The following is a 24485-nucleotide window of genomic DNA, read 5'->3' on the forward strand; positions in this document are numbered from 1 at the left end:
GATAGTTGTGCAGAAAACCATCATTGACACCCTCCATAAGGAGGGAAAGCCTCAAAAGGTAATTGCAAAAGAAGTTGGATGTTCCCAAAGTGCTGTGGAAGGGAAAAGTGTGGAAGAAAAAGGTGCACAAGCAGCAGAGATGACCACAGCCTGGAGAAGATTGTCAGGAAAAGGCCATTCAAAAGTGTTGCGGACTTTCACAAGAAGTGGACTGAGGCAGGAGTCAGTGCATCAAGAGCCACCACACACAGACGGATCCTGGACATGGGCTTCAAATGTCATATTCCTCTTGTCAAGCCACTCCTGAACAACAAACAACATCAGAAGCATCTTACCTGGGCTAAAGAAAAACAGAACTGGTCTGTTGCTCAGTGGTCCAAAGTCCTCTTTTCTGATGAGAGCAACTTTTACATCTCATTTGGAAACCAAGGACCCAGAGTGTGGAGGAAGAATGGAGAGGCACACACTGCAAGATGCTTGAAGTCCAGTGTGAAGTTTCCACAGTCTGTGTTGATTTGGGGAGCCATGTCATCTGCTGGTGTTGGTCCACTGTGCTTCATTAAGTCCAGGGTCAACATAGCCGTCTACCAGGAGATTTTGGAGCACTTCATGCTTCCTTCCGCAGACAAGCTTTATGGGGATGCTGACTTCATTTTCCAGCAGGACTTGGCACCTGCCCACACTGCCAAAAGCACCAAAACCCAGTTCAATGACCGTGGGATTACTGTGCTTGATTGGCCAGCAAACTCGCCTGACCTGAACCCCATAGAGAATCTATGGGGCATTGCCAAGAGAAAGATGAGAGACATGAGACCAAACAATGCAGAAGAGCCGAAGGCCACTATTGAAGCATCCTGGTCTTCCATAACACTTCAGCAGTGCCACAGGCTGATAGCTTCCATGCCACGCTGCATTGAGGCAGTAATTACTGCAAAAGGGGCCCAAACCAAGTACGGAGTACATATGCATGCTTATACTTTTCAGAGGTCCGATATTGTTCTATGTACAATCCTTGTTTTATTGATTGCATCTAATATTCTAATTTTCTGAGATTGTGGATGTGGGGTTTTAATGAGCTGTAAGCCATAATCATCACAATTATGACAAATACGGCTTGAACTATCTTGCCTTGCATGTAATGAATCTATCTCATATATTAGGTTCACCTGTTAAGTTGCATTACTGAAATAAAGGAACTTTTGCATGATATTCTAATTTTTTGAGTTTCACCTGTACAAATGAAATAATTCCTGAAAGGAAAGGAAGGAGAAGGAAATGTCCATGATAGTCAAACCCTTGAATAATCTGCAATTCTGTTGAAGCTGAAGCATTGTTAGAAAGTCTATTCTATTCTATAGAAATGGTAGCAGAGGATGATTGCATAGCCACACAGATTGATACAGAGGTTGGTTATGTAGCCATATAGATCAAATAAAGTGTACAGTGTATAGTCACTGTGGGCCTTGCTGCTTAATGGTTTCAACTGTCACAACTGTTGCAGGAAATTTTTTTTAGAACATAAAGGAACCAAATTATAACCATAGATGCTAACTAAACGCTGCCATCTACTGGCTAATTAATTCTCTGTATTTGCTGTAATACAAAATACATTCTATCATGTATTCCAACAAGCATGAAGCAGATCAAGGAGGGAGTCCAGTAGAAGAGAGAGAGCAAATTTCACATTCACAGGGAGCCAATTGGGTCGCTTTGGGCTAGTCAATCAATCTCTCAGCTTTCACTTTCAAGATCAGGAGGAAAGTCCAGGTGTTTCATTGTGAATTTTCAAAAGGGAAGATTTACATGGAATAAATAAACATCTTATACAATGACCTAAGTTCCACATGAGCTGTAGACCAGATAAGTAGAAAGCTCAGGGGGATGTACCAAAAAAGAATTAGACATTATTCTGAGAGGAATGTTGAGTAATGTTCCTAATATGACAGACCCCTCAAAAACCTCCCAGACTTCTATTTCTGATGCATTTAAATTCTGCTAGGAACCTTTTTGAGGGTCCAATATTTAAGGAGGAGCAATAGTTGACATGAAGGTTATGAAATCAAGTTTATGAAACAAAACAAGATTATGAACAAAATGAGGGCGACTGATTGTAATGTTTTCATTGGAGGTAGGTTTTCCTTCATTCTAACTGATCTATTTTGAAGAGTTCACGAGAATCTTCATGAGTTTACCTCCTCAAAATAGCAGAACCCTCCCCCTTTACTTTTTAGCAGTTATGCCACTGAATATTGGGGATGCCCCAGAGAAAGTGCTTATTTAATTTGAAACATCCTTATCTTTTGGGTAGCATCCTTAGAGCTCTTTTTCTTCTTTGTCTTTCACAGTCTTGTTTTGGATTTCGAGCTCTTTATCATTGGCTTTCAACAGCTGCCCACAGCACTCTTTGCCTGTCTCTGCATGTTCCTCTACACCTTATTTGTGCCCTACCAGGCCCTACAAATATGGTCAGGCTGCTTGAAGATGACCAGGTTCCCCAATCTCTTGACGATCACCTTGGTGGTGGTGCTGCTGCTCTGCCACGCTGCAATGCTGGGCTTCTTCCCCATCTATATTGTTGTCTACTCTAATTTGGGAATTGGCTCCCGAAAAATTGTCCTCTATGAGCAGGTATGGCACTTTGAGCAGCACAAAGAAAGTGGGTACAGGGGAAAGGAGTTCTTAAACAGAAATTGGGGTTGCTAATGTTGAATTTTGAAGCAGAGGTGGGATTCAAATTTCTTAACAACCGGTTCTGTAGGTGTGGCCTAATTTGTGGGTGTGGCTTTGTGGTCATGAGACTGGGTGGGTGTGGCTTGCTGACTGGGCATCATTTGGTGGTCATATGACTGGCTGAGTGTGGCTAGGGGGGTCATGTAACTAGCTGGGCGTGGCTTGATGGTCATGTGACTGGCTAGGTGTGGGTAGTTGGCCATATGATGGGTAGGCATGGCTAGTTGGCCATGTGACTTGCAAAACAAATATAAGTCATCCTCGCTTAATGGCCAGTTGCTTAGCAAATGTTCTAATTTATGACTAACCTCCCCAGAGCTACTTGACCTGTTTTTGGTGTTATCACAGCCATACACACACACACACACACACACACACACACACTTATGATCAGTTACAACATCCCACACAGTCTTGCGACTGAGGTTTTCTGTTTTTTGCCAGTTTCAAACAATTTCTTCTGGTTTCCGGTTAAAAATGTCCATTGGGGAAAATGGACTTGTTTAACAACCACAGTGTTTGCTTAATGACCACAAAGTTCGCTTAATGACCATGGTGTTTGCCTAACCTGGGGTCTGCAACCTTAAACACTCAAAGAGCCATTTTACTATTTTCTTTTAAACAGGTATCTCCCTCTGTCTCTCTTTCTTTCTCCTTCTTTCTCATCTTTTTCTTTCTCCCTTTTTCTTTCTTTCTCTCATCTCCTGTCACTCTCTCTCTCTCTGTCTTCTCTCTCTGTCTTGTTTCTCTTTTCCTTCCTTCCTCCTTTCTTTCTCTCTATCTGTGTCTCTTGTCTCTCTTTCCCTCCCTGTGTCTCTTGTCTCTTTCCCCCTCTCTTTCTGTGTGTGTGTGTGTTGTCTCTCTCTTCCCCCTTTCTTTCTTTCTGTCTCTCTCTTTCCCTCCCTCTCTCTGTCTCTCACTCTCTTTCCCTCCCTCCCTCCGTCTCCCTCTCTCTCTGTCCGTCCCTGGGCGGGGGAGAATATAAGTCACTTTTTTCAGTGCTGTTGTCACTTTAAATGGAGGCTAAACAAATAGTTGTAAGTCAAAGATTATCTGTATCTACGCTTTAACCTTCCAATTAGCATCTAACTAGATGTCAGCTGCATCTCTGCACCAGGCACATAGAATAATTTCCTTATTCCCAAAATGCAGGAAAATAACCCAGGATCACAAGAAGTTGTACTTCTGAGTGTTTTTCAAGCTTAGCAGTTTTAAGACATGCGGACTTCAATTCCCAGAATTCCCCAGGCAGCATGAGACCTGATCATTTGATTACTCCCAAGTCAGTAACATGAAAGAATTACCAACTTTAAAGATACTGAGCATTGTATCTCTGTATGAATTGATTTAATAATATCCATACTTACCACGCTCATGTCTCTGCTTGGACGGAACAATCAAGGCACTTCTACTGGATTGCCCCTTGTGCCAAGGCTCTGATTTAATATTGCCTCCTCCTAACTAAATGCATGGATTGACTTCAAATGGATGTTACCTATTTTCTACTGATGGGTTAATCTATAAAATAATATAAACTGCCCCTTCATCACAAGGACACTGCTTTAAAGATATTAAAGTTCCCCCGCCCCCCAAGGGATACTTGCTCCAGGCTACTTTACAATGCTTTAAAGCCCGGTTCAGTTACAGCAACGCTTCCTGGAACTTCTCCTTGTAGCACTGAGCTCCTTGGTTTTTATTTTAAAATCCTCAGTACTACAAGAAGTGCCGGGAAGCCAATGAATTAGTCAATTAAATAATACTTTTAAACTACTTTGTCTCACAGTAATCTGGGCTGAAGCAGAATTAAACCATATCTGTTCCTTTGTTTTCTGAATGGATTTTATAGGAAGGCGGCTTAATTTCACACGCGCACACACACCAGCCACTTCCCACTCGATCTACTTCATTTAGGAAGCATGGAGGACGTCATCAGCAACAGCAAAACCCAATATCTTCCAAATGGGATAGGCACAGGAGGGTGGGGAGGAGAGAAAGGGATTCTTGCTCCAGGCTTAAAGCCCGGCAGCTCCAGCAACGTATCTTCAGCCTCATCAGAGGCAAGTGGCTGGGAGGGGAAGGGGCGGGGCCAAGCAGGGGCATGATTTGCCAGTTCTCCAAACTGGGCAGAATCATAACATCCAGTTCTGTAGAACCGGTGGGAACCGGTAGAATCCCACCCCTGCTTTGAAGTGAGGTTGGATTTGTGAAGGAATTCTGGTTGTTCCAGGACATCTCAGCATGGAAAATATAGATAGCAGCAAGCACTAGGAAGGCCTCCTGTAGTATAAAAGTATACTTCCATACACAGGCCATTCATTTGCCACTGCACAGAGAAGACATGCCAACCTCACTCCAGGTTTAAGGGCAGCTTTCTCCTATCTGGTGTCCTCTGAATGGTCTGGAAAAACCCCAAATAGAGTCATTAAGGGTAGGCCAGATTAAAGACATATACTTCAGTACACATTGCCCTGAACAAGATATACAGTACACTTTTTAAAATCTTAGCAGCCATCGTCATGTATATGTCATGTATAAATGCTTACCGTGGCACTTGCCATGGCCTCAAATATATGTTCTTCTTGCAAGCTGGAAGACAAGCAGATTTCATACAAGCAAGAGGTTGAGAAGAAAGATCATCAGGCAGTATAGCTGACAGTTAGCCAAGTAAGTATGCAGGGGTCATTTCTGTCTGAGAAGTCTAGACAGACAATGTCTGGAGCACCATGGGATCCGCCATGGGGAGCATTGGAGACCTCTTAGATCACCCCATCCTGCTTAACTAATGGGTGTAATTCCTTTCTTTGAAGGATGGTACCAAAGGCCAGGTAGGTGGCATAGCAGAATACTAAAGTCCTCTTCAAGAATATCTACAACATGACTCAACCTCACACTGTTTCCTTGCTCATTTCCCTCTCTGGCATAGATCCGGTTCCTGATGAAAAGCTATTCATTTCTGAGAGAATCGATGCCTCCTCTTCTCCATGCCAGGGACCAAGTTGGTGAGTTTGACTTGGAGGAACTTAATGGTGATTATTATGGCTGTAAGTCGCTCACATAGTCCCCAAACTGATTTTCCACCAATTGCAGCACCTAGTGGTAGCATAAGATAGTCATCCAACTACTGGCATGCTAATTGCTATCATACACCGATGGAACTATTGGATTAGACTTTCCATTTGCCTGTTAGTGATTGCGTAGATGGTGTAAGTAGAATTTAAGTATAGCAAAATACTAAGTGTGCTGTCCCAGCCAGTCTATGGGAATTGGATAGTTACTTAGGAATTATGAGCTGTCCCCTTAAGGGAATGAATCATGGTAAATATAGTAAAAGGTATCCTGGGAAATGTAGTTCATGTCACATGGCCACATCTCTAATCCCGATTGGTCACTAATTTGACCCTCGATGGGTTGGGGGAGTTTCCCTCACTTTTGCCTGAACTCTTTAACTCATGGCAGCTTCTTTCTATCACTATGAGATGTGTTAGGAGATACCTATCTTTTATTACAAGGCAGATATACAAAGGATTGGTCATTAAAGAAGAACTTCTTCACAAACGTGAGTTATAAGGATACCTGAAGAAACCAATAAATGTAATTTGTTACAGACATCTTGTTGAGTTATCTGCATCTGTACAGCTTCAAATCCACCTCTGTGCACAAGGCAGAAAACTAAGAAAAGGGATATGGATGCAAAGCAAAAGAAACCTCTTGCCTGGGTCAAATACATTTCACCAAATCATTCACCAAATCACTCCTATTTGCCAGACTTTATTTTGTATGAAGAGCTGCAGAACATATGCGATTTATTTATTTATTTATTTATTTGTCTTTTATAAGCAGCTCAAAATTTTTTTAAAAAATCTGATATACAGTGCAAAATTTTATTGATTGCATTTTGTCCTATACGTCTCTCTGTGAACACTTCCTTGTTTGTTGCTTTTATATACCATATAAAATACTCTACCTGACTCTGTGGTTTCTTCCCCAAACTCCCCAAACTTTAACCTTAGACTGTCTACTATTGACCTCACCCCTTTCCTAAGAGGTCTGTAGGGGGCGTGCATAAGTGCACCAATGTGCCTTCCGTCCCTGTCCTATGGTTTCTTTTTAATTTTTCTTATATGTATCCATTTCATGTATCCATAACTATGTTTATACTTATACCTGTTATCTTATAATTGCTTGACAAAATAAAAAAAAATGGAGATAGATTTTCAAAACCCTGAATTCTGCATCCTGTATCACACCTTAACTACATTTTGTACATAAGAAGTATCGTAATAAACTACTTTTTGTACCTAAGAAATATAATAAGAAGAGCTGTGGTGGCACAGTGGTTAGAACACAGTATTGCAGGTTAATTGTGCCAAATGTTAGAAGTTCGCTTCTCACTGGCTCAAGATTGACTCAGCTTTCCATCCTGCTGAGGTCGGTAAAATGAGGACCCATATTGTTGGGGACGATATGCTGACTCTGTAAACCGTTTAGATGGGGCTGTAAAGCATTATGAAGTGGTATATAAGTCTAAGTACTGTTGCTACTGCTATCATCACATACACATGAAGCTCTGTGTTTTTCCTGCTGAAATGGTATGCAGAGAGAAGATGCCTACACTTGAGCATCATGTGTGTCCAGGGCAACTATTTCTTCAGCATACAAACTGATGTTTCTCGATTTGACCCTATGTACCTTCAACCATTCCTTTGCTTTTTCCCCCCATTCCAGGGAAGATAAGCCCTCCTGAATTCTCAACCTACTTATATTTTCTCTTCTGCCCTACTTTGATCTACAGAAAGAGCTATCCAAGGTAACTCCTTGCATATTGTCCTTCTCTTTTGGGGCTCCCTGGTTTCTCAGCTCTATGAGAAAAATAATAGGAAAAATGGGTTTCAGGAGCTATGACCCATGCCCCCCCAGAACAATGTTGTAACCATTGTATTTCCCAAGAAAAGAGAACTGCTCTCATCCTATCTCAACCTTATTCCTACTTCTTTCCTTATAGAGATCCATACATCCGCTGGAGTTACGTCATCCAAAAACTGGTTGAGGTGAGAGAAACACATTAAGTTTCCATTGGCTGGTTGGTTTTATCAGGCCTCTCTGGATTAGAAATGTGCCTGGAGACTGTTGGCTTTTCCCATAAATCTTAGATGGACTGGAACCCTAATGTGTCTTAGCCAGCCAAAGTAGTAAATAGCAGTAATTGTTTAAGTAGCCCTGAGTGACCAAAGGCCACCATTTAAGTTCCCCAGAGTTCTCTAGCCTTGAGTGAATGAGATATAACATTTGTTCTGAGTCATCTTTGATGCAAAAAAGGTCACTTCCCTAAGAAATGTTCAATTTAAAACTTTAGACGCAATGTACATATTTTCAAATATCTCCCATAGGAAAACAAAAGGAAAAAGGGGTTTGAAAGAGAGCAGAGTTGATGGGAGTGAGTGGTGCAGAAATCTGTGACAGATTGACTAAAACTAAACTGAAGAAGGGCTGGTGTTGGAAGACAGCATTTGGGCATTGTACTGTAGGATGTTAAAATGTTAAAATGTTAAAATGGCAGCCAAATCCAGATTCTGAGATCATAGACCAGAAAAAGGTTTTTCTTAATCATAGCCGAGAGCTGGCAACTGGTATGCCTTGCCAGAACACTGAGATACAAGCAGATCACTAAGGTAGAGTTTTTTCTCTCTGTCCCACAGTTCCTGGCATGTATATACTTTGTGAATTTCCTCATGAAATACTATTTCATCTCTAACTTCAGCAACATGCATAAGCAACCCTTCACCATCAAAATCCAGCTGCTCTCCATCTTTGATTCAGTAATGCCTGGTATGTGGAAACAATTTCTGTAATGGGATTAAACGGTAATCTGATCTGTCCCAAAAGGATGTACTTTCTGTTCAGAAAGACTTCCAGAGCTTGGGGTATGAATTTAGTAGTATGGGCTGTAGGCTCATCTTTTCAGAGTTTCTACCAATATACATGGAACAAAAATGGAAAGGCCAGTGTGTAGTGGAGTTTAATGTATGGCTACAGCCTTAGTTAAAAACAGGTTGCTAAGATATTTAAAATTTAATAGCTGGAAAAGTGAAGGGTTGGACAATGAGTAAGAACACACAGTTATAGCTAAATGGTTGAAGAGAGCTGGCCACTGCATGAGGGAATCTGAGTTGTATTCGGTTGCTGTGAGAGTAAAGGGGGGGTTTCCTTGTGTCCCACCTTTTTCCTCTGTGTGCCCTGTGTGCTGTCTGCAATTTACCTCATTGTGCTTTTGCTAGGTTGATTTATCTGACAATGCTCCTGTTTGCCTATCTAACTAACTGTAAATATATTTATTTATATAAAACTGGTACATATCAGCATCTCTGACTCCTTTTGGATACCAGCTGCACAATTCCCTGACAAAATAACATAGGCAAGGCCATTTAGTTCTTCTTCCACTCGGAAACTTTAATTTCTCATCCAAAATGCTTCTTCAGTTCATTTTCAGAACAGAAGAAGTTTCTTGGATGAGAAGTGAAACATTTTCAAGGAAAAAAACAAGAAAGTCAAATTGCCTTTTGTAAAGCACCTTTGAGACAATAATGACCTAGATGATTGAAAATCTCTATAGACATTCCATTTAGGATACTAGCCTAAAAGTCTAACTTGATTTACAATAGTCTGCCTTAAATCTGTAACAATAACTGAGTTTTTAAAATCTCTTCTCTCTCCCAAAAGTGGGAAGAACTAATGTATTTCTTTACCTCTCTCATTCAGTGATATCTATTTTATTCGTGGTCTTCTATTTCTTCCTGGACTGCTGGCATAACATATTTGCTGAGATCCTGCGCTTTGCAGACCGTTCTTTCTACAAGGTGATAACAAGGGGGAGGGGGAGAAGGTTGCAAGAAAGATATGAGGAGTCTGGATATGCTTGAATCGTCCATTGGCCATGAAGAATAGTTAGAAAAACTTCAAAAAAAGTTCTGAGATGTTATGGCTCTGAAAGAAAAGCAAATTTCAACTTGGTAAAACAACTACATTGAAGAAGTTGACACTGAAGTATCCGATTGCTTGTAATCAAAGTAATAAATATTTATTTTATTTATTTTTTATTTTATTTGGTTTGTCAATTGCTTACAAGATAATAGGTATAAGTAAAAACATAGTTATGAATACATGGATACATATAAGAAAAATAAAAGAAACAATAGGACAGGGATGGTAGGCACGTTGGTGCGCTTATACACACCCCCTACAGACCTCTTAGGAAAGGGGTGAGGTCAATAGTAGAAAGTTTAAGGTTAAAGTTTTTGGGGTTTGGGGAAGAAACCACAGAGTCAGGTAGAGTATTCCAGACATTGATCACTCTGTTGCTGAAGTCGTATTTCCTGCAATCTAGTTTGGTGCGATTAACCTTGAGTTTGTATCTATTGTTTGCTCTTGTATTGTTATGGTTGAAGCTGAAGTATTCATTGACAGGTAGGATATTGCAATGTATGATTTTATATACTATACTTAGATCGGAGCGAAGGTGGCATAGTTCTAGGTTTTCTAGGTCTAGAATTTCAAGTCTGGTGGCATAAGGTATTCTGCAACGAGTAGAGGAGTGGAGAACTCTTCTTGTGAAATATTCCTGGACTTTCGCAACTGTGTTAATATCAGATATGCAATGCGGGTTTCAGACTGATGAGCTGTATTCGAGTATTGGTCTAAGAAATGTTTTGTACACTCTAGTTATTAGTGTAATATTACCAGAGAAAAAGCTACATAAGATTAGGTTAACAACTCTTAATGCCTTTTTGGCTATGTAGTTACAGTGGGCTCTAGCACTTAGATCATTAGAGATGAGTACTCCAAGGTCCTTGACAGAGTTTAGATCATCAGCAAGGTCTTGACTATTCAGACTGTATTTTATTTTCTGATTTTTTTTTGCCAATATGTAAGACAGAGCATTTGTTTGTTGAGATTTGAAGTTGCCATTTGTTTGACCATTCTGATACATAGTTGAGGTCTTTTTGAAGGGTAGCAGTATTGTCTGTGGTGTTGAATAGCTTTACATCATCAGCGAAGAGGATGCAGTTGCTCTTAATATGATCACAGAGGTCATTTATGTAGAGTATGAAGAGAGTTGGGCCTAGAACACTGCCTTGGGGGGACACCACTGTTGACAGGTACAGAGTTTGATAGGACGCTCCCAATTTGGACCATTTGTTGTCTGTTTGATAGGAATGCTTCTATCCAGTTATGCAAGTGTCCAGAGATATCATAAGATTTTAGTTTTAGGAGTAGTTTGTCATGTACCACTGAATCAAAGGCTTTACAGAAGTCTATGTAGATTGCATCTATTGCTTTGCCCTGATCGAGTTGTGTAGTCCATATGTTTTTGCAGTGTAAGAGTTGCAGATTGCAGGATAGTTTTTTTTTCTGAAACCAAATTGTTTATTAGAGAGTAGGTTGTTTGTCTTTAAGTGGAGGATAATGGATTGGTTAATAATTGATTCCATGACTTTACAGGTGATGCAGCATAAAGAGATTGGTCTGTGATTTTCAACTAGGCTGGGGTCTCCCTTTTTGAAGATGGGGATGACTGTGGCTTGTGACCATAGTTTTGGCAAGGAGCTGGTCCTGAAAGATTTTTCAAAGATTAAGCTTAGAGGTTCGGCTATAGCAGTGGATAGCTTTTTTAAGAAGTAGGCACATATTCCGTCTGGTCCAATAGATAGAGATGGTTTTAGATTGCGTACTACTTTTTCAACATTGTCTTCTGTAAAATCGATATGTATTAGATCATTGTAGTTATCTCTGGTTCGACTAGGAAATACTGGGCATGATCCATTGCTGTTTACCAATACTGAGCCAAAGAATGTGTTAAAGAGGTTGGCTATAATGGTGTCATCATTGCAGTCTTTACCATTAGGTCCTTTCAGGGGTGGGATGGACCTTGAGTCTTTTAGTTTGTTGTTCACAAAATTGTAGAAAGCGCGGGTGGAATTGGGGCGTAGAAGGCTTTCCTCTTGTTTAATGTGATCATTGGTGCCTTCAGTCTTTATCTGGTGGCATATATTTTTGTATCAGCTTTTGAAGTTGGCAACGTGACCAGATTTGTTTTTCCGCCAAAGTGATCTCTTTTTGGATTGAAGCTTCCTTATTGTTATGGGTAATCTGTTTTTTCTGGTTTTTGGAGTTGTTATTGGTACATATAGTTTGATGACTCTTTTGACTTCAAGTAAAAATATGTTGTAATGGTCTTCAACAGTATTGCATCCAGTGAATAGAAATTGCCAATCAAGGGATGAGAGATCGTTGTCTATAAGATCATAGTTGCCTTTTTTGAAGTTATAATTGGGGATCACATTGTTGTGTTGATTTTTGTGTGGACATATGTTGAGACAAAAGTCAATCATATTGTGGTCACTGTTGGAAAAGGGTTCTTTAATTTGTATTCCATAAATTGAATTCAAACTATTGCAGAAGATGAGATCGAGGCAGTTGTTAAGTCTAGTATTGTTGTTTACTAGTTGTTCCAGTCCCAGGTTTGTTACAGCATTGTAGAAGGTTCAGTTTTACATTCATTTAGGGTCCAGTTAATGTGAGGTAGATTGAAGTCACCAAGAAAGATAAAAGTGTGTGGGCAGGATGTTGCCCATGTTAGTAGTGAATTTTGCTTGTTTACGTGTTCAATGTCATAATCAGGCTCTGTAACATAGGAAGAATCGAAATGTGATATTTAAGGACAGTTCACAGACGATGGTCTCAGAAAGAGCAAGCTCTTGAGTAACTTGGATGTTTTTTAGATGTAAGGACTTTTTATAGAAAATAGCAACACCACCTCCTCTACGGATTTCACGATCTGATCGGTAAGCATGATAATCTCTTACTGTGGTAATGGAGTCAGGGAGAGATGCGATGAGCCATGTTTCACAGACAAATATGATGTCGAATTTAGCCATATTTAGTAAGAGGAGAAAATCAGGTATTTTATTCACAAGGCTTCTTGCATTGAGTAGCTTGCATTTAAGGCCAGTTGGAGTTGGAGTTGAGGTAGTTAGGGGCATGCATGCCTAATTTTGATTTAGCAATTGGTTGCAGTTACAACTATGATAATAAAGTTATGATCAATCCTCACATTTACAACCTCTGCAGGTCTGTAAAGCAAAACAAATAGAACTAAGATTGCAAGCATGTTTTATCCATACTAATTGTTTTAATGGGCTGGTAAAATATTTTAATTTTTGCTAGGATCATATGGCACTGGAGTCACTTTAGGTGAGATCGGCAGCTATGTAAATTCGACAATAAATAAATTTGGCAAATAAATAACATAAGTGTTTCACTTAATGACCACTTAATAACTTTATTGCTGCTTCCAATTTTCATTAAATGAAGGCTCCTATAGAAACATGTATGTTTAGGGAGCATACGAAATCAAATAACATGTTCTGAAAGACTTTGCAAGATCCCACGTGATGGTTCATTCCTTCCCTCCCCACAGCTGAAATCTAACTTTTCATGCCCCCCTTGACCGTCCCCGACCCTTAATCTCACCATAACACCCAGGACGCCTCCTTGCTCTCCCATACCTGACAATAGCCACTTACCTGCCTGTTTGAGAGTTGCAATTTCCCACTGGTTTCCCCACTGACTTAGTGATGGACATTCTAATCCCAATTGCCCTTGTAACTCAAGGACTACCCGTACACAGGAAATTTAGAGGGGCTTGTCTCTTTGCTGGCCAAAATACAGTGATGTTCCAGTTTCAAGCCTGGCATTTCTGTGTTTTTCATGCTCTTTATTTCATTCTTCCTGCCTAGGACTGGTGGAATTCCACAGCATTCTCGACATTCTATCGGTCATGGAATGTGATTGTACACGATTGGTTGTACTTCTACATTTATCAAGATTTTCTGTGGGTAGGTAAGGCTGTAATGGGCTGTGAGAATAATCTTTGGGGGCAGAACTGCAGCCAGGGCAATGGTCAAGAGGAGATGTCTCAGCTCAGAGCAGGAATGGAGGAAGAATAACATCTCAGAAGAGGTTCTCCCTTGTTGTTCAGAAAATAAAGGCTGGGGGGGGCGTGTTTCAGACTTGCCAGATTCTATCTCTGTAACCTTATAATAAAAGTACTATTATTTGGATTGGTTTACTGTGTGGAGCACCTGAAAAGTTTGACATGCTTGCCAAACCCACCCTATATTGCCCCATACAGTAAACCTGTTGCATGTAATTTCTCTGTGTCTGTCCTAATTGTTTATTGGTGATCACCAAGATGAAGTCTATGATTCACCTGTGCTCCTTCTCTTCCAGCTGATTGGAGAGAGAGCCCGAGATGGAGCTATGCTCATCGTCTTCCTTTTGTCAGCCATTTCCCATGAATATATACTCACCTTGTCTTTTGGCTTCTTCTATCCTGTCTTGTTTGTGCTGTTTGCTGGGACTGGAGGTAAGTAGCCCCTCAGGAAATGGACTGAACCTTTCCTCAGAAGACTCAAGCAAGGCCCGTAAAACATAATGTGGCATGGATTATTCCTGGTGAACCTTCTTTCATTCTGTTCTGCCCTCCTCTGGTTTGGGGTTTCCACATTTCCCAATTGGCACACATTCATGTCCTTTTTGGTACAATTTTTTTACCGCTGGTAGGTTGGATTTGCTCCAACTCTATTCAAAATATATTAAGCCATTGGCCAAGGTCTTATGATGGATCTTGTGATCCCTACCCGTCCATCACAAGACCACCAATTTATTTGACTCACACCTGACCCATCACAGGACCCATCATTAGAACCTGACCTGACATGACCTCACCATCACAATGCCTGCTGACAACATGGAAACCTTATAAGCACAATACTGACACTGACACCCCCTAAATTCCACTGAAGATGGAAACCAGCCCACAAGCTCAGAGAATGACCTTCCACCCCACAACTCATGTACTCCGATTTACTATTATTATAATTTCCAGTATGCCTTTGGACATCTTGGCTATGGAACCCTGGGTATCGGTACCCTAGATGAGTGGAGCTTTTCAAATTGAGAAAGACTAGCTAAGGAAAGATTGACCCAACCAGTATTTCTCAATCTTGGTGACTTTAAGATGTGTGGACTTCAGCTGAAATTTATGCACCCAATGGAGCCCAAAAACAATTCTGTAAAAGTTTACATAATATAATTCAAGCCATAGAATATGATGAGATTTGTATTATAGGAGACTTTAATGCTATCGTTGACAAAAAATGTAATGACACGAGAAAAGGAAATAGAAGAATTTTACCAAGAACTTCTTTTGAAATGGCCAAAAACCTAAGTATACAGGAGGCTTGGAGAGAGAGGAATAGGGAGAAAAGTAAATGTACATGGTACTCAAACAGGCACAAGTCGTGGTCCAGGATAGACATAGTGTTGATCTCGAAGGAGATGGATTCAGAAATCAAAGTAGTAGATATTGAGATGAACCTTTGGCCGGACCACAACCCCATGAAACTCTGCTGGAAAGAGCATAAGAGAACATCAAGATGAACATTTCAATGATCAATCTTAAAGGATAAGGATTTTAGGCTAAAGTTGGAGAAAGAATTAGGCTTCTTTTTTAAAGAGAATGAACAAGAGGATAAATCCCTTCAAAATCTCTGGGACACAGCAAAGGCATATATAAGAGGAGTGGTAATATCATACATGGCAAAGAAAAACAAGGAGAAGAAACAATTACAGAAAACTCTAGAAGATGATTTTAAAAGTCTGGAGATAGCACTACAGAAAGAACCACAAAATAAAAGCATTAAAAATCAAATGAATATAATCAAACACAAACTTTATCTTCTTTAAAAAGAAGCTCTAGCTCAACAATTAAAACAGAAAAAACAGAATTTTTTCAAAAATGCAAATAAACCAGGGTGATGGTAGCACATAAACTGAAGAGATTAAGGGGGAAATGATGGATCATGGGATGAAGATGGAAGGATGTGCTATCAGGAAGATGCAAGGAAAAATATCGCTCAGACGTTCTATGAGCAAATATATAATGAAAATGATGGGCATATAGAAGAGAAAATATTGGCATGTTTAAAGAAAGCAGATCCACCCAAATTACATGAGACAAAAATTATGTTGAATGAGGAAATCAAAATGACAGAAATTATCAAGGCAATCAATAAACAAAAAAACAGCAAAGCCTCAAGCCCAGACGGCATCCTGTCTGAACTATATAAAGATCAACAAAACATTCTGGGCCAACCATTATTAGAAGTCTTCAATGCAGTTTTAGAATAAGCAAAAAATCCATGATTGTGAACTGAAGCTAATATTATATTGATACACAAAGAAAATTCGGGTCCATCACTGATTAAAAATTATAGACTGATATCTCTTTTGAACGCAGACTATTTGCAACAATCATAGCTGAGAGGCTAAAAAGGTTTTTAAACAAATTCATTCATAGAGATCAAAATGGCGTCTTGTCTACAAGACAAATTAAACACAATATAAGAACAATATTAGATATCCAAGAATTTTATGAAGTTCATAGCGGACAACAAGTGGCATTTCTTTTTTTAGATGCCCAAAAAGCTTTTGATAACATTAAATGGCTATTTTTATTACAACAACAACTTAGATATATGGACTTTGGCTAAAACTTTTAAAATACCATCACAGCGTTATATACTAAACAGGAAACCAAAATATTAATAAATGGAGAAGCGACAAAAAATTTCAATATACAGAAAGGAGACAAAGATGCCTGCTGCCCACTATTTATATTAACCCACTATTTATATTCACATTGGAAGTGCTAACAAGGACAGTTTGGCAAAATCCGCAGATAAAAGGCTTAGAAGTTAAAAAAGAGACCTTTAAACTTCAAGCCTTTGCCAATGATCTGGTGTTTATTATGGAAGATCCAGAACAAACTGGCCTGAAACTTTTAGAGATACTTGAAGAGTCTGGCGATGCTGCTGGTTTAAAAATTAATAAAGGCAAGACTAAAACGCTGGTTTAAAAATTAATAAAGGCAAGACTAAAACGATTGTTAAGAATATGACTAATAAACAGACAGGATATTTGGCTAAGAAGATGGACATCCAAATAGTAAAAAAACATAAGATATCTTGGATATCTTAGATATCAGCGAGATGCATTACAATCAAAGAAGATAATTACGACAAATTGCTGAAGCAATCAAAAGAAGGCCTGGAAAGATGGAGCAATTTAAGATTCTCTTTACTAGAAAGAATATCAGCAATCAAGATGACCATACCACCAAAAGTGCTCTTCTTGTTTCAAAACATACCTGTTAAATTGGGCCAAAAATTCTTTGGAGATTTGAATAAATTGACGATAAACTTCGTATGGCAAGGGAAGAGACCCAGGATTAAATTAAAGTTATTACAGGAAGGAAAAGAAAGAGGAGGATTTGGACTCCCAGAATGGGAACTACGCTATCAGGCAGCTGCACTTACCCAGATTAAGGATTGGATAAACTGAAAAGACAGAAGAATATTACAATTAGAGGGCCGTGATCTACAGCAGGGCTGGCACACGTTTCTGTGGTATGGCAGCCATACATTATTTCCTAAGGCATAAAATTAGGCAAGCTATCTATCTAATATGGAACAAAATTAAAACTCAAAATTATATGGAAATGCCTGCCTGGATATCTACTCTAGAAGCAATAGTCTACCCAAACTTGTACAATCAGGAAAAAGCTATTACCTATAAAGATATCTTAAATGATGAGAGGCAATTGAAGCCTAGACAGGAGTTAAAACAACAAGGGGTAGACTTGGAATGGTAGGCCTATCTTCAAATTCAATCAAGGCATGGTAAAGATAAGAAAGAATGGGGAATTAATATGCATGATTTGGTATTGGATAAAATTCTGTTAGGGCCAGAAGACAAACAAATAAGGAGAATTTATACATACTTACTGGACTATAAAATGCATGAAGAACAGGTAAAATAAATTATGGTGACCTGGGCTAAGGATTTCAGTTACAATATAAATCTGGACCTAGTGGTGGGATTCAGCCAGTTCGCACCACTTCGGGAGAACCGGTTATTAAATTATTTGAATCCCACCACTGTCTGGACCAATGGCAATTATTATGGGAGCAGAACAAAAAAATAACGCTAGCCACGTAATACAAGGAAAACGTGTATAAGATCTTCTATCGGTGGCATCTCCCACCTGCAAGATTGGCCAGAATGTATAAAAACCAGTCATCTAAATGTTGGAAATGTCAGCAAATATGGGACACGTACTATCATGCATGATGGTCTTGCAAAAAGGCTCAGGAGTTTTGGCTTAAGGTCTGGAAATGGCTAGAGAAAATGACGGGGACAAAAATAAATTATAAACCAGAGACTTTTTTTATTGGGAATCATGTCAGCACAGTATAGTAAAGATGATATATATTTAATAATCCATGTTATCATGGCAGCAAGAATTGTGTTTGCCCAGAAATGGATAGCTAGAGAAATACCTAGCAAAGACGAGGTGATAGATAAGATCTTGACCTGCACCGAAATGAATAGGTTGACCTTGGAAATGAAATATGAGGACGAATCTGATTACTATTCAATAATTCATTCAATGTTTTTAAATATTGTAATCAATAAAATTTGTAATTAAAAAAACATGGAAATTGCTGTTATTTTAGATTTTGTAATGGGAAACGTTCCTATTGTAGATAACAGTTATTAGAAATCAATAACTGAGACATCTCCTTGGCTCAGTGTGGCTGGAATATACACAATTAACCCTTTTTCTGTTTGTCTTCATAGTGTTCTTCAACTTTGTTTCCAATGAAAAGAGAAAAGGCCCTGTCTGGAACACCATCATATGGATATGCCTCCCTTTTGGCCTAGCGATTGTTTTCGCCTTATACTGCCAAGAGTGGTTTGCACACGTCCACTGTCCACTCAAGGAGGTGAGTAGACAGTTTACCTTGTGGAGTTAGAGTAAGTCTTGGGTTCCCTCTTGGTTTCAACTTTTGTTGCTTTCAGATATAAAGTGATAAAATAGGAGGAAAAAACCCTCTAATCTAGCTGGAACCATTTAATTAAAGATTGATTCATTATTCCTTATATTTATAAATACTACAGTCACCTTTTGGCTCTAAAACCATAAAATGTTCCAATCAATCAAAAATAAAGAAAAAAAATATTTCACATTAGCTGTATTTTGGGGCATTTCAATATGTGAAAAAAAGCACCTGACTGTTATTGATTCATGAATGTTACAAAGTTCTTATTGTTTTATTTTCACTCCATTTATTTCCATTCTATGCAGACCTGACCAGGAAAAAAAGCCTAATCACAAATCCACTGAGAGCAACAGATATGCCCAACATGTTACCAACCATGTATGTTGGCTCTGATTGGGAATCCAGCACCTTTTGGGGACACCAGGTTCTGTAACGCTTTATAGCAAGATCCTGCTTTACAGTATAGTCAGATTCTCACCTGCAGGGAGTTAAAGCAAACCTTTCTTCCTTCTCCTCATATCAGTAACTGCAAAAGGTGCTCTGCGACATCCAGTATTGAAAATTCTGGGTCTAAGAGCCTTTGACAAGCAACGTCCTTCAAGTCTGGGCTCCCTTGGGTTGAGGGGCCTGAGCTGAGGGGCCTGAGAAGCAAAACTGCCAGAGCCAGATCCTGTTTTCCGGAATAGGCTAGGCCTGCAATTCAAAGTCTCTCCAGTGCTGCCTTCAAAATTGCTGAAACTCTGGGAATGTTATTGTGCTGAAGGGCTCCTGATTATGTTGGAACATATATATGGCTGATCTTGTTGACCCAGATCTAAGCATGAGATTAGCTGGAATTCTTGCATCATTTTGTCTTATGGCAGTTTCCCTTCTAGCTATTCTGTCTCTCTTGACATAGTCATTGTTTTCTTTTCTCAGAAGACCTTCTGGGGGCTAGTGACTCCACATTCCTGGTATTGCCACCCATAAGCAACTATTTCCAGCCTACCCTAGCCTTCTACTTTGCTTCATAAAGGACGTCTCACAAGAATACCTCATTACTCTGCTGCTGCGACAACAAGGGCTCTCAGCACATCATGCGTCTCCTCCACTCCCTCCATGGAAAGCTGTATTTGGAAATTCTTTACCAGAGGGTGCTAAAATTTGGCTTGTAGGTTCAAAGGCACTTATCTAGTTGAGACTGAACATCTACAAAGATCCCTGTGTGGAGTTCATTGCAGTGGCCACTGAGATCCTATAGATGGCGCTAGATGCTAGCAGCAAACTGCAGTGTTTAAAACCTGTATCAGGCCTCTTGGTTACTTGCATGATCTCATTCCCTATATCCTGGTGAAGGTGGAAAATCCCAGACTTTCCAGACATATAGGTGATCTCATTTACTAACATCACCACTAGTCTTAAGGATTGGTTGGGAGGTTGTACCAATGTGGTTGGGAGGTTTCACTCATGTGGTATCTATTCTCCAATCCAAATACTGTATCTATGCTACTCTTCCTTGCTTGTAAAAATGGTATAAAAGTAATAAATGCCACATATGTGGTCAGACATCTTGGCACCCTGAACAATGTCTTTGAAATCCATCAATTCATGGGTCTTCTTGGTGCTCAAATTCCAGGGGAAAAGGGCTCAGGAAAATTTATCAGTGACAATCTTTGAGAGCTCCAATCATGAGAGCTCCATTTTGAAATGTAGGTTATCCCACTTCCCAGCTTTCAGCAAGGCTGTCATGGCCCTGTGGAGCCTGAGTCTGCAGAGGAGGACTAGCTGGAACTGGGGCTGAGGGAAGTTGAGCGTGCGGCTTTGTTGCCTCTGGAGGAATGCAGGGAGGAGCAGGACGAGGCAGCCTGGCCCCTCATGTCCTGGGATGGCTTGTAAGCAGGGAAAAACAGGGTAGGACGACCAAGAGAAGGGGTAAGAGAGAGCAGGAAGTGGAAAAGAAGAGCGACAAAGTTCAGGCAATGAACAAAGACTGTCCCCTCCTGATCCCCAAGCACAGAGAGTGGAGAGGAAGTCAGAGCAATGCAAGACACACCTGGGGAATGAGACTTAAGGAGACGCCGTGGGGAGGGGCACTTGTCGGGAACAAGCATTGAATTCGTGGAGTTTCGTGTGCCTGTGCCAATGTCTGGAATTTGCTGGTCTCCTTGCCTTGTTGCTGCCTTGTCCCCTTTGCCTTGTCAGCCTCCTTGCGATGAAGTAATTGTGCTGACGGCATTTGCTGGACTACTCGCAGCCAGAGGCTGCTGGAAGTATGTGAGAGCACTTTGTTCTGGGACTTGCCATAAAAGTGGGAGTGTTTGGGGAAAAGTTGGGGCAATAAAGGGGAGTTTGAACTATCAGATGGCTGTGTTGCCTCTATGTCTTGCCCCAAATCATCACAAAGGCTTTCAACAAAGTAGACTACGATCTATTTCTCGGTAAATTAGAAAAATGTGGGCTAGACAGCATCACCACTAGTTGGATTTGCAACTGGCTGACAAACCGTACTCAACAAGTAGTCCTTAATGGCACTATGTCTACATGGAGGGAAGTAAGCAGTGGGGTACCACATGGTTCTGTCTTAGGCCCAGTATTATTCAATATCTTCATAAATGACTTACTGTAGATGAGGGAATAGAAGGGGAGCTTATCAAATTTGGAGATGATACTAAGCTAGCAGGAACAGCCAACACCCCGAAGACACACTTAGGATCCAAAAAGATCTTGACAGACTTGAACGATGGGCCCTATACAGCAACATGAAATTTAATGTGGAGAAAAGCAAAATTTTACACCTGGGCAGGAAAAAATCAAAGGTACAAGTACAAATTGGTGAAACCTGGCCAAAAACAGTAATTGTGAGAGGGACCTTAGAGCCCTAGTGGACAATCATTTAAATATGAGCCAGCAGTGTACAGCAGCAGTCAAAAAAGATACTACAATGCTTGGTTGTATAAATAGAGGCATGAAGTATTAGTATTGCTTTGTAACTCTTTAATAAGACCACACACCTGGAATATTGCAATTTTGGTAACCACATTACAAAAATGATGTTGAGGCTTCGCAAAAAAATGCAAAGAAGAGCAACTAAGATGATTAAGGGCCTGGTGACAAAAGCATGAAGAATGGTATTTAAGGGGCTGCTACAAAGAAGAGGAAGTCAACTTGTTTTTCAAAGCACCAGAAGGCAAGACAAGAAACAATGGATGAAAACTAGCTGTCAGGATTCCAGTAGTTACCCCCAATTAAATCATGAGTCTCGAGCCAAACTTCCAAAACTAAACAGGATTTATTGGGAGTTAACATGTCAGCATGACCTGGGTGTAGCCAACTCTGAGACATGTAATTCATTGTCACCCTTGTCCCTGGTTTTCTCCCATCCCTCTGGGTGTATCATAATTCATATTTTCCAACGAAACACATCCATAGCCAAGAGTCATCAATCATGTTCTCCAATTAGATTTTTGCATGGCAGAAACTTCAGTCACCTAGTTACAATCTCTGAAAAACTATGAATGGAATGCACTTTGGATTCCAAGAGCTGCACTGCTCTTTCAAACCCCTTCCCCCCTCCCTTTCTGTTGGCAACTATAAAACAGCCATAGAAATGTTTTATAAGTTGACACTAATCAAGGAGAGAAGAAACCTGGAATTAAGGAGAAACTTTCTAACAGTGAGGACAATTAACCAGTGGAACAGCTCTCCTTCAGAAGTTTTAGGTGCTTCATCACTGGAGGTTTTTAAGAAAAGACTGGACAACTACCTATCTGAAATGGTATAGAGTCTCCTGGGGTCCCTTCCAAATCTATTCTGATTGATTGAAATAGAGATCCCTCATCTGTAAGACTGCAGTATGAGACAAAGGTAAAGCCATCTGCTCAACATGCCATGTTTCTCATCCAAGGAGAAACAAATTGCTCCTGCAGTGCAGTATTAAAAACAACACAAGTCTTTGGTCACAATCTTTACGGTGCTTCAGTTATTTCTCTCAATGTAACAAGAAAGTGACGTCTTTCATTTTACTGCAGAGGCTGAAGCATTGTCTGCAGAGTATCTAAATGTGTGCACAGCATTCAGTCAGTCAGAGCCAGTTTGTAGTAGTGGTTAAGGCATCAGGCTAGAAACAGGGAGACCATGAGTTCCTCCTTAGACTCAAAGCCAGATAGGTAACCTGGGACCAGCCATTCCCTCATCCTCGGAAGGATGTGTTGGCAAACCATTTCTGAAAAACCTTGCCAAGAAAACTGCAAGGACTTGTCCAGACAGTCTCCCAAAAATGGACAAGACTGAATGGAAGAAGAAAAAAATCCATCAAGGCCAACTATTGTTCACAAATTATTCTGGCTGAAATCATGTAAAACCAAACAACACTATAGATATATTCATATTTCTCAGAAACAACCCTAACCAGAATGGTAATGTCAGCTGGCTCTCCAGCCTGGGTTTTCCCTTTGATGCTTCCTTGCCGTAGTAATGGGGAGGGGGGCATGACAATGGGGTTTGGGAAGTGTGCTGGTGTGAGGAATATCCATGTGAACTAAAAGGTTTGCTCTTAAGAATAACAGCACTGCTGAATGGAGTTGTTTACACCCAATCAAGGCCAACTGTCCTAGAATTCCAGATGGATGAAAACACCTGAAGATGTGCTCCCACATGACACTATGTGGGATGTGGATTGAACATTCAGCCTGGGTCCCTGTGGTGATGGATTTGGGAAAACTTTCAATATGTAACTTTCACACCTTTTGACTCAGATCTTGCTTTTCTTTCACCGCTGTCATTTCAAACCCAGTAAAAGTACCTCTTCTCTACCTCAATGGAGTTGGGGGTTTTCTTTCTTGGGTTTTGAATGGGAAGCAGGCCTGACAGGTACAAACATATGAGCAAGGTTTGAGAGGGAAATGTTTAAAAAGAACAACAATGAGCGATGCATAAAATAGCAGAAAAGTTTAAAAATTAGTATGTCATTCACCTTCTAGCCCATCTCAAATGATTGCCCCAGGGAACAGACCCTCCAAAAATATTTAATAAGTTAATTAACATGCAGACTGCCATCTTTATTATCATTAATGAATTATTATAAATTTACATTTAAATTTATGTGGCTGCCCATTTCATATATGTGACTCTGGGTGGCAAGCAATTATATGAGAAATAATGTTTAAAAATAACAAACAGCATTAAAAGCAACATGAAAAACATTACAAGCATTAAATATATTGTCTTGGAAGAGTTAATCTTCCTTTCCAGAGGCAAAAGCCTAGAATGGCATCTACAAAGTATCATTTCCACTTGTGGTTTGAAGATAGGGCTGAATTGCTGTAATTTTGATCACCTTGACTCAATTGAAACTACTTTCTTATTACTTAGGGAGAACTGTGCTTGAGCATCAACTTTGATATCCTTTTGATGAATGGCTACCCCAGTTTTTCTAATTTTCTTGTTCATAGTAAAAATTTGAATCAAAAGCTTTTATTATGACCATACAACTGGAAATGTGCTGACTGTAGACCTATTCCACCCCCTTGCTGTTTGCTGATTCCCCGAATGTCAGTGTTCGGTATTGAGACTGCTGTTCTGACAGCATGAAGTCTATCTCTGATGATTCTATCATTCCACATAGCGCTAGCATGCAAAAGATTGCAGCAGTGAAGTTTCCTTTTGCTTCACTGGCTGGACATCCTTTCAGCAGGAGGGCTACTTGTACAGTACTTGCTCTCTGCTCTCCCCTAACAGTTCACTAGGCATTTTTGTAGCCTGGGAAGTTCATCATCCAGCATATTGTAAACACCCTGAGTGTGAATCCATGTGGCT

The 24485-nt window shown here is 40.0% G+C and overlaps 1 protein-coding gene across 1 annotated transcript in view; it reads left to right on the forward strand.

The window, feature by feature from the left end:
- Positions 1-20245, forward strand: part of SOAT2 (sterol O-acyltransferase 2) — a 27905-nt gene extending 7660 nt beyond the window's left edge. Inside the window, exons 2-11 of the mRNA XM_087954197.1 lie at positions 2309-2628; positions 5654-5729; positions 7456-7537; positions 7733-7778; positions 8427-8556; positions 9487-9584; positions 13524-13622; positions 14017-14152; positions 18490-18635; positions 19611-20245. Coding sequence (XP_087810323.1) covers positions 2309-2628; positions 5654-5729; positions 7456-7537; positions 7733-7778; positions 8427-8556; positions 9487-9584; positions 13524-13622; positions 14017-14152; positions 18490-18635; positions 19611-19661 — 1184 coding nt within the window. The 3' untranslated portion in view covers positions 19662-20245. The remainder of the gene's footprint in view (positions 1-2308; positions 2629-5653; positions 5730-7455; positions 7538-7732; positions 7779-8426; positions 8557-9486; positions 9585-13523; positions 13623-14016; positions 14153-18489; positions 18636-19610) is intronic.
- The last annotated feature ends 4240 nt before the right edge of the window (positions 20246-24485 follow it).

This window comes from Notechis scutatus, chromosome 2 (genome assembly GCF_049901735.1).
Source record: "Notechis scutatus isolate UNSWTSFEM ecotype Mainland chromosome 2, rNotScu1.2, whole genome shotgun sequence".
Lineage (NCBI taxonomy): Eukaryota > Metazoa > Chordata > Lepidosauria > Squamata > Elapidae > Notechis > Notechis scutatus.